The sequence below is a fragment of the Arachis ipaensis genome, chromosome B09, assembly GCF_000816755.2.
Source record: "Arachis ipaensis cultivar K30076 chromosome B09, Araip1.1, whole genome shotgun sequence".
NCBI classification, from domain to species: domain Eukaryota; kingdom Viridiplantae; phylum Streptophyta; class Magnoliopsida; order Fabales; family Fabaceae; genus Arachis; species Arachis ipaensis.
The window spans coordinates 143,829,040-143,839,447 of NC_029793.2; the positions used below are offsets into that span (position 1 = coordinate 143,829,040).

The following is a 10,408-nucleotide window of genomic DNA, read 5'->3' on the forward strand; positions in this document are numbered from 1 at the left end:
GGCCCAGGTGCTTTGAGACTTCCCATACTGAATACTGCCTTTCTAACTTCTTCATCTGAAACTTCCATCAGCAGCTCGTTATTCATCTCTTCTGTAACCCTCTTAGGGATTTTTCTAATGGTGCGATCAAAATTCTGTCTTTTTGTTGAAGTGAACAAATTTGTGAAATGATTAACAATGTGTTCCATTATTTCTTCCTTGCAATTCAACCATTGCCCTGAGGCATCCCTCAATTTTTGAATTCTATTTCTATCTCTTCTCTGAATGGTGGTTGCATGGCAGTGCTTTAAAATAGCGGCCATGGCGGCGCTATGGCGGAATGGCGTGGCGGGATTTGGCCTCGCCGCCATACGTAGGCCACCGCGACGTGCTTATCACGGCGGGGCAAAAGGCGCCGCAATTGCGGTGGTGCCATGGCGGTCTGCCATTGAAAATAAAGAAAATGGCGGGTTTTTTCGAATTTTTTAAAAAAAATCGAGGGTAATTGGGTAATTCTGCAAAACCCTAAATGAAAAAGTAACCCACGTTCAGCCGCTGTAGTTCAAAAACGAGCTTTCCTCTCTGAACGTCCAAAACGGCTCTTTCTCTCTTCTCTCTGCCTCCAATAACCGCCGATCTTAGCCATCGCCCGTCGCCGTCCTTCGCCGCCCATCGCCGCCGCCTGTTGCTGTTCGTCGCCGACCGTCACCGCTGGTGGTCACCGCCGCTCATCACTATAGTTCCCTCTTTTTTCTGGTTTGTAGAAGTTACCGTTCCTTTTTTTTCATTTAGTTCACTCACTTCACTGTCTCCTTCTCCTTCTCTTCCCTCATAAACCTCTCTTCTTCCAATTTTTTTCCTTTCAGCTCAGTTTATCATGTCAACTTCTAGACCAGTCCGTAATTCTGATGCCCCTGCCTCTGCCCCTGCCCCTGCCCCTGCCCCTGCCTCTGCCTCTGCTGGCCATGCTGCTGGAACTGCTGCTCGTCCTGCAGCTGCTGTCCGTGCCACTAGGATTGATCCAGGGTGAAAATATGTTACTGCTGTAGAAGAGGAAAATACCAATGACACCATATGTAATTTTTGTAGAAAAATTACGAGAGGAGGAATTACACGGGCAAAGGAGCACTTAATGATTAAGCCTGGGAATGTTGCTGGATGTAAAATGGTCCCAAAGGATGTTATTGCTGAATTATGGGAGTTCTACAACCAGAAAAAAAAATCGAGGAAGACAAAGTTCTACGCCGGCAAGCACTGAGGAACATAGTGTCAATGCTAGGGAGCTTGATTTAGATAGTTTGGGTTTTGGATTGTCAGAGAAAGATGCTCAAGAAATTGATGAAATTCCAAATCCAACTCCAATGGCAGCAGCTAGAGGGGGGGGCAAGTTCTATGAGAGGTCCAATGGACTTGTTTATGAAAAGACCCGAAACTGCCATTGCAAGAAACAAAAAGGAGAAATTGAGGCAACAGAATATCAAGGAAGCATGTAATAAGGAAGCGGTTCGTAGAGTTCATCGATACATAGCCCGGTGGTTCTACCAAGCTGGGATTGCATTGAATCCAGTGAGGTTGAAGAGTTTTCAAGAAATGTTGTGGGCTGTTGGAAGCTTTGGTCCTAATTTACCTGCTCCCACTAATCATGCTCTAAGGGTGCCACTCCTTAATGAGGAATTAGAATACACCAAAGACTTGTTGAAGGGTCATAAGGAACAATGGAAAAAGTATGGCTGCTCTATTATGTCAGATGCTTGGACGGATAAGAGACAATGGAGCATTATCAATTTTCTTGTAAACTCTCCTGCTGGGACAATGTTTTTGAAGTCTATTGATGCCTCTGATTATGTGAAGACGGGTGAAAAAATGTTTGAGCTTCTTGATGGTATTGTTGAGGAAATTGGGGAGCAAAATGTTGTTCAAGTTGTAACTGACAACAGTAGCAACTATGTTCTAGCCGGTAAGTTGCCACTTCATTTCTCTCTTTGGAAAGGCTTTATGAGTAGAAAGGAAATCTAAGAAGAATGTTCACTTCGGATGAGTGGGTAAGGAATAAGTTGTCAAGGGAGGCAAAGGGGAGGGAGGCAACAAAGATTGTTATTAGGCCCTCCTTTTGGAATCATGTCAAGTACACCCTTAAGATCATGGGGCCTCTTGTTCGGGTGCTTCGACTTGTTGATGGGGAGAAGAAGCCGCCAATGGGTTATATATATGAAGCAATGGATAAGGCAAAGGAATGCATCATGAAAACATTTTCTAATGATGTGAGCAAATATTCTGAAGTTTTTAAAATCATTGACAACAGATGAAATTGCCAACTTCATCGTCCGTTGCATGCAACTGGTCATTTTCTGAATCCGGAGTTGCTTTATGATAATCCTCGCATTGAATTGGATTTAGAAGTTACAAAGGGATGGTTTGAGTGCATCACTAGATTGGTGCCAAGTATAGCTGTGCAAGAGAAGATATTGGAGGAGCAAACACTATATAAGGCTGGCTATGGACTTTTTGGATCATCCTTTGCAAAATCTCAGAGGAAAAAGATTTCACCCGGTAAGATTGTTATAAATTTTACAAAGCTTTATAAATTTAGTTTGATTAAAGGCTTAGACAAATTTATTTTAATTTTATAGCATTTTGGTGGCGGACATATGGGCATGAAGCTCCAAACATGCGAGACCTTGCTATCAAGATCTTGAGCTTGACTTGTAGTGCTTCTGGATGTGAGCGCAATTGGAGTATATTTGAGCATATTCATACTAAGAAAAGAAATAGGCTTGATCATGAAAGGATGGAGAGCTTGGTCTTCATAAAGTATAACCAACAACTCATCGAGAGGTACAACCTTAAAGATGAAGTTGACCATATTGCACTCAATGATATTGATGAGTGTAATGAGTGGTTAGTAACTTAGTGGGAGAAATTGGGACTGCCACCTTTCGAGATGATGATAATATGGATGATGATGCTGATTTGGTTCATCAAGATGACAACACTTTGAGTTGGAACCTTGTTTTTAAAGCAATGGGAGGACATGAGCCTACGACATATACTAGAAGACAACAAAATAGAAAAAGAAAAGAACCTGCAACTGCAAGAGGTGGTGCAAAGGGTGGACCAAGTGGGTCTAAGGCTTCAAAAAAAGGAAAAGGAAAAGCAGTAATTGTGGAAGAGGAAGAAGAACCAGAATTTGAAGATGAAGATGATTCTAAAAATGAAGAAGAATAAGAAGAGGAGATTCAATTCAATGATACTGAATCAGAGGATGATGAGGGGGTAGAGGGACACGATAATAATCGTGTTAATTTGGATGAATTTGATGAGAGCTAAAATGTAGATGGTTTATAGTTTTTATGTTTTATGTCTTCTATTTTATGGCTTGCTTATGACTTTTGAGTTATGATTTGAACTTGATGTTATATTTATTTGCTAAATTTGCTACTATATTTGCTATATTAATTAGATGTTTTATGACTAGAAAGTTGCTTATATAGATAGATTTTATAGTTTATTATTTGCAATTTTTCTGCATGTTTTTTTGCACATATATGTGTATTTTAGATGTAATCCGCCATTTCCGCTATTTTTCGCAACGCCATCCGCTATAACTTTATGGCGGATTTTTGGCTCACCGCCATTAGCCGCCATCCGCAATCAAAAACTATGTTGCATGGAAGAAAGAGGTGTTTTTGTCCCCTAGCCTTAGCCATTTTACCCTTGCTCTCTGTCCCCAATACTTCTCCTCTTGCCTCCCTAAATTAGCTAATTTATCCTTTATATTCTGCATCTACTCTTGTTTTTCTTCTAAAAAATCAGAGGCTTGTAATTTTTTAAGTTCCTCCTTCAAACAATGAATCTCTTTGTCTGCCCGTTTGAAGGTAGTTCTACTCCATTTTCTTAACTCTTCCTTACAACTCTTGATTTTATTAGTTAATCTCCCCCATTTGCAGCCATTAGGTTCATGTTTACTCCAGCCCCTTCTCACTACCTTCTCACAATCTTCGTGGTCAGCCCAAAAAGCTTCGAACTTAAAACTCCTTCTAACATTATGCACAGGGTTCAAATCTAAAATTAGAGGACTATGATCCAAACTAATAGCAGGCATTGACGAAAGATAGGCATGTGGATACATCATCCTCCACTCCCAATTGCCCAACGCCCTATCTATTCTTTCCCTTGTCACAAATCCATTTCTTGGATTGCTAAACCATGTGAACCCTCCTCCTTTCAATTCCAAATCTATGAGAGCATTTGAATCTACAAAATTTCTGAAGTCTCTGACCTGGTTCTGCGGCTTCGGATGCAGTTCCACGTTCTCCTCTTGACTCAAAACGTCGTTAAAGTCTCCTATGAAGAGCTGAGGTTCACCTTCACTTCTGCAATTGACCGTGATCTCCCTCCATTGCTCTTGTCTTTTTTTAAAATTAGGATTACCATATACAAAATTGTATAACCACATATTTCCTTCTTTATCCACAATTCGAGCTTTAATATAGTTATCACACCAAAAATAAATATCAACTTTATATATTGCATTCCAAAACAAACATAGACCGCCGGACAGACCCCGGGGTTCTACACAAAAGGCATTTTCAAAATGAAGCCTCTTCTTAATTCTACTTACAGTCTTTTCTTTTGCTCTTGTTTCAATAAAAAAGATTATTGTCGGCTTAATCTGTTTACATAGACTATGTAGTTCCGAAACTCTCGCAGAAGCCGCTAACCCGCAACAGTTCCAACTTATGATGCTCATGATTGAGTTGGGGGCATGATTAGACCCGCCTCCTCGGCCTTCGTATCTTCTGTTGCTTCTTCATTGCCATGCTCTTCTTGCATTCGTTGCCCTTTCCATGAAATTGTTTGGACCATTTTTCTCTTCTTACTTGTTCCCCGAAACTGTGTCAAGTATTTCACTTCTTCAGTAATGTCCTCTAATTGTACCTGTGCCTCTTCCTCCCTTTTTCTCTTTAGTCTTAAGCTATGAACAATCCTCTGAATCAAATCAATCTCATACTCATATGTTACTGTAATTGCATGGTTGCTGTACTTTTCTTCCTCCTCTTCTTCATCTGCAAGCTCAACAATGTAACTCCGTCCATCTTCAGTCGTGTGAATTTGCTTTTCATTTCTTTTTGGCATTTTTTCTTGGCTCCATTGTGCTCGGATCTTCTCAAATTTGTGTCCCTCCTGATTGCCTCCAATTTCTCCTCTGTCTAAATCCAATTCATGTTCAATCCCGCTCTTTTTTGTTCTCCTGATTGCCCTTTTCTCATTACCTAATTGAAAATTGTTCTTGGTTGGATTTTGGTGCACATCAGCCCTCTTGAATACTAATGCTTCATCATTTCTCCCAGGCCCATCTGTACTTTCTTGGTTCTAGTGAGAGATCTCTTCAACTCGTTCATTTTTGTCCATGTGATCCACCTCCTGCATTATTGAAGTCTTTTGCTTATGAATCCCTTGTATGGGCTCTACTCCATCCCTTTTCTGTTGCAAAGTATTAAATGGGCCATTTAAAGCTGGCCCAATTTCCATTTCACTAGGCCCTTTCTCCACATTTAAAAGATTCCTATTCCCATCCATCTCTTCTCCTGTAATTCCATCATATCTATCATTATCTTTTTTCTTTTCTTCTCCCAAGTGCTGAGTATCACCATTTTCGAGAAATTGGGTATCTTTTTTCCCACTCATTCCTTCTACTTCCATCTGTTGCTTCTGCTGATAAAATGGGGCCTCTTCCACTTGTACAAATCCCATTTGTTGTGAGAACCTTCTAGTAACATGTAGGCATGTCCCTATACCCTTAGCTCTGGCTCTATCTACCTTCTCCTGACTTGCCTCTCTTTCTCTTCTATCTCTTTCCCATACCCACTCGCTATTTCCTGTGTCTTCACCACGCGCCACCGATGAACTCCCTTCTGAACTGTTATTACCACCACCCTTTTTTCTGATTCCCACTTTTTCAGCCACTGCAGTAATAGACCTAAGCCCCGGAACTGAAAGGTCTGGCCCATATTTTGGTAAACCTGAATTCTCACTATCCTTTGCTATCACATCTCTGCATCATCTTTTATCATGCCCAATCCTTCCACAATTATAACAATAATCACATAACCTTTCATATTTAAAGGACGCCCTTGAATAGCTACCATCACTTCTCCTAAACCAAAATCCTGTCTTCAATGGCTCCAAAGCATTTACCTCTACTCTAACCCTCAAAAACTTCCTAAGTAAATTTCCATCAACATATGGATCTTCTACTTCCAACACTCTGCCCAGTGAGGCCCCAATCTTCTCTGCAATATTCTTGTTTAGCTTCTCCAAAGGTAAAGCATGAACTTGAATCCAAATAGCAAGGGAATTATAACTTACCTCTTCAAAGGAAAGCTCTGGCCTCCACCACTGCAAGCTGAGCATGTGCCTGTCCAACCTCCATGGACCTTCTTCATAACACTTCACAGCATCTTCGTTTTTAAAATTGAACAAATATGAGTTTTTGCCCATATTTGTAGGGGTGTTCATGGATCCGATCCGATCCGCATATCCGCGGTGTTTATCCGAATCCGATCCGAAAATTGCGGATATGGATCCGATCCGCAAGGCTTTCGGATCGGATTGCGGATTTTGTATTGGTATCCGCATATCCGCAAAAATAAAGAAATAAATAAGTAAATATTCTTTTTATGTTTTATTTCAACTAATAATTATCATATATGTTGTATTATTTTAATTTATTATTTAAAAAAAGTATGTTTAATATTATTTTAAGAGTAAACATATTTAAAAGAATAAAAAAATGAATTTTATTGATATTTTTTTAATAAAAATAAGCTTTTAAAAATATTTTTGTGTTTTGTGGATATATCCGATATCCGATCTGATCTGATCCGCAAATGTGCGGATCGGATCGGATCGGATCCAACCTTAAAAACTGCGGATATTAGATCCGATTCGATCCGATTCGCGTACACCCCTACATATTTGAGATGATCAATCCTTGAGGCTCACCCCACATCCTCTTTATTATTTTTTCAACAGTAATCTTATTTACATTCTTTTCTGTCAAAAGTCTTCCAACTAGCTTCTTTGTTATTTGAAACTCACCGACATGATGGTTTTCATCTAGGTGAAGAACTTCTCCTCTTAAAATAGCCATGAGCTTGAAGTACTTTCTAGCAAAGATGAGACCTGGCCTCGAACACTTCTGATAGTTTTGGTTAGTATTTCTATTTTTTCTTTGCGAAAGCTCCGCTGCCGGAGATGAACCAGCTTCCTGTGAAGTAGTCGCTCAAGCTATCTAGAGAAATCTGCTCTCCTTGCGAGAGAAAGGAAAATCAGTAGTTGAGTTTTGGGTTAGGAATTTTTCTGGGCCTGATCCAGTTTTTGTTCTTTGTTATTGTCCTATTGGATAATGTAATGTTGATCTGCATATGGTTTAGGCCTCGTGTATTCTATAAGCCCACAAAAATATAATTAAAGATGGAATGGAGCACGTGCATTGCCATTTGCCAATCACAATGCTCCAGTTGAATGAATTGGTGATGAGTGCGCTCACTTTTTCTCTCTTTCGGTGGGATCGTTCACATATATTTCGAGAAACATCTTGACATGGTGAATGAAGCGATAAGCATGTAAAGAATCAACGAATTTTGGTGAATTGTGTTAACCGGGTAGCGGAGAAGGGTGGTCCGACAAGTCAAGCGTGTTCCAGCTATATGTATTGACTTTTTCAATAAGTGGTCAGGGTAAATGGGTCGCATCACACACAGTTTCGGATTACTTACCCTACCCTACTGGTGGACACTGGGGTGCTTCAAATCAACGATGCATCATGCTAAGCCCCATCAAATCTTCATGTACTTCCCACCCACTTGATTTAAATCCCTTATTTTATTTTAAACAAATTATTTTACTACTTTCCTTTTGCTTTTGCCTACAAGTCTAGAACTAGAACAAAACAAAATTTTTCCCTAGAATCCCCCAATCTCCCAAAACTCAAGGGCCCATGTCGCCAAAAAGAGCATCGACGTTAATCTCGAAATAGTTATAATGTTGGTCTTTCTTTTCTTTCACGTAATTTTATTAATAAAACATGAAACAAATATAATAAATAAGACAAAGTATTAAATTGGTCCCTACTTTTAGGTGTAATTCTATTTTAGTGGTTTAAAGTGTCCTATTTGAATTCAAAAAAATTTCATTTAGCATCAATTTAGTCCGTGAGGTCAAACTTAAATAATTAACGGAATATCTTATATAATAACAGTACAAGAATAAAATTAATAATCTGAAGAACAAATACAAGCTCTAAAGGCACAAAATCAACCGTTGATACATCAATACATTTATTTATCATTCTCTTTAGTTTTATAGAAAATATTTTATTTATATTATAAAAAAAATAATAAATAAATGTATTGATGTATCAACGGTTGATTTTGTGTCTCTGAAACTTGTACATGTTTTTCAGATTATCGATTTTGTTTTTGTACTATTTTTATGTAAGATATTTCGTTAATTATTTAATTTTAATCTCACTCACTGTGGGACTAAATTAATGCTAAATGAAATATTTTTAAATTCAAATAAGATACTTTAAACCTTAAGGATCAAAATAAAATTACTCCCAAACATAGAGAACAATTTGATACTTTACCCTAATAAATATTTACTTCTACGGAGTAAAAATGGTCAAATGGCCAAATGTTTAGGTGAAAGTGTGAAACATAGGGAATGTGTCTCAACTTTTAGCGCTGTATATGTGTATCAGTGTATATGTATTGACGGTCCCGTATGTTAAATAGGAGAAATCAAAATCATTTTTAGTAACTGACTAATAGTCAAATAATGCGATGTTAGTCAAAAAAATCATCGTTGAATTATGATGAGCATAAAATGGATTGTGTTAGTAAAAAAGAAACTAACATAGAAATCTTTTTCTCCATGAAGAAATATAAAATAATCATTAAAAAGAAAAAGAGAAAACATGCCGATTTAAAGAAAAAACAGGGGACGAAAAGGATAAAGAAGAAAAAAAAAAAAAAAGAAGAGTACTAGGAGGTCAATAATTTTTGTGTTTTGTAATCATTAATTAACCATCAATAATATTTTTAATGGTATGAAATTAAATTCAATAATGTGAGATCATTTTATTTTTTTTTATGGTTAAATACTGGCCAATTTTTTAAAAAGTTGTTGGTCACTCAACTATTCCAAAAAAAAAAAAATGGGAAATTAAATATGGTAATTACTTATGATAACACAAGCAGGTGGCACAGTGAGTGAGTGGAAGCTGCAAAGTGAAGTGTGAAAGCAAAAGAAGCAGCAGAGAGCAGATCGGCGATGGCGGTTTCCTTACCCATTCTGGTCATCCTCATCGCCCTCCACCTCATCGCCTTCGTCTTCGCCGTAGGCGCCGAACGACGTCGTAGCGCCGTACACCTCTCTCTCTCTCTCTCTCTCTCTCTCTCTCTCTGTGGAATTGAATTAAGGTCTAAGCTGAAGTGCTTCCGTTTTGTGTGTCTGGTTTTGCAGGCGAAAGTGGTTCCCGATGAGTATGACGACAGAACTTACTGTGTTTACACCACCGATGCCTCCACAGTGTACGGCCTCTCCGCCTTCTTTCTCCTATTAATCAGCCACGCCATCGTTAACGCCCTCACCAGATGCCTCTGCTGCGGCAAGGGCCTCGTCTCCGGCGCCCGCTCCACCTGTGCCGTCTTTCTCTTCATTTTCTCTTGGTAATTCCTCCTTCGTACTTTTTTATTTTTTATTTTTTTTTATCGAAAAATCTTTTCCCTGAATTTCACTCTCAGTTCCTCTTCTTGTTGACTTATAAAATTATTTAAATCGTATTTCATATGAAGCAGAAGTATTACTTGAAAGCTCATAATTCTCAACTATGTGAATGGATTAATTATGCAATTTGCGGCTAGGGAATGAGAAATGACAAATTGAAGAGAGTAAAGTTTGGATTTTCAATATATGTTTGAGCTGAGATAGTGTTCGATTGGATTATGAAAATCATATATAGATTGATTAGAAGAAAATTGATTCTTTTTATTTGATTCTAATATTGGGACTACAAAATCAGGATTAGTTTTCTGGGAGCAGAGTCATGCTTGTTGGCAGGGTCTGCGAGGAACGCATATCACACAAAATACAGAGGGTATTTTGGGGTAAATGACTTGTCCTGCGCCACCCTCCGCAAGGGGGTGTTCGCCGCCGGTGCTGCCCTTACTTTGATCTCCATGTTGGCCTCCATTTTGTACTATTGGGCTCACTCCAAGGCTGATACTGGTGGCTGGGAGAAGCACCACAATGAGGGCATTGTATTAGCTACCCACCAGCAACAACAAGGTTCTGACTTTGGCAAGGCCTGAAACTTTGTTTTATTGCTTTCATTCACATCTGAAACAGGGTTAATTTGCAC

The 10,408-nt window shown here is 38.8% G+C and overlaps 2 protein-coding genes across 2 annotated transcripts; one reads left to right on the forward strand and one right to left on the reverse strand.

The window, feature by feature from the left end:
• On the reverse strand, positions 3,764–4,729 carry LOC107616160. The gene has a single exon (XM_016318155.1). It carries the CDS (start codon positions 4,727–4,729, stop codon positions 3,764–3,766), a length of 966 nt encoding a protein of 321 aa, XP_016173641.1.
• LOC107619404 lies at positions 9,192–10,408 on the forward strand. The gene is made up of 3 exons (XM_016321684.2): positions 9,192–9,411; positions 9,511–9,716; positions 10,070–10,408. Exons 1-3 carry the CDS (start codon positions 9,319–9,321, stop codon positions 10,356–10,358), a joined length of 588 nt encoding a protein of 195 aa, XP_016177170.1. The 5' UTR covers positions 9,192–9,318; the 3' UTR covers positions 10,359–10,408.

Bases quoted from the DNA above. Each gene is read 5' to 3' on its own strand.
- LOC107616160 (XM_016318155.1), bottom strand. From the start codon at position 4,729: ATGAGCATCATAAGTTGGAACTGTTGCGGGTTAGCGGCTTCTGCGAGA.
- LOC107619404 (XM_016321684.2), top strand. From the start codon at position 9,319: ATGGCGGTTTCCTTACCCATTCTGGTCATCCTCATCGCCCTCCACCTC. The intron at 9,412-9,510 runs GTACACCTCTCT...CTGGTTTTGCAG, and splicing joins CCGAACGACGTCGTAGCGCC to GCGAAAGTGGTTCCCGATGA. The intron at 9,717-10,069 runs GTAATTCCTCCT...CTACAAAATCAG, and splicing joins TTTCTCTTCATTTTCTCTTG to GATTAGTTTTCTGGGAGCAG.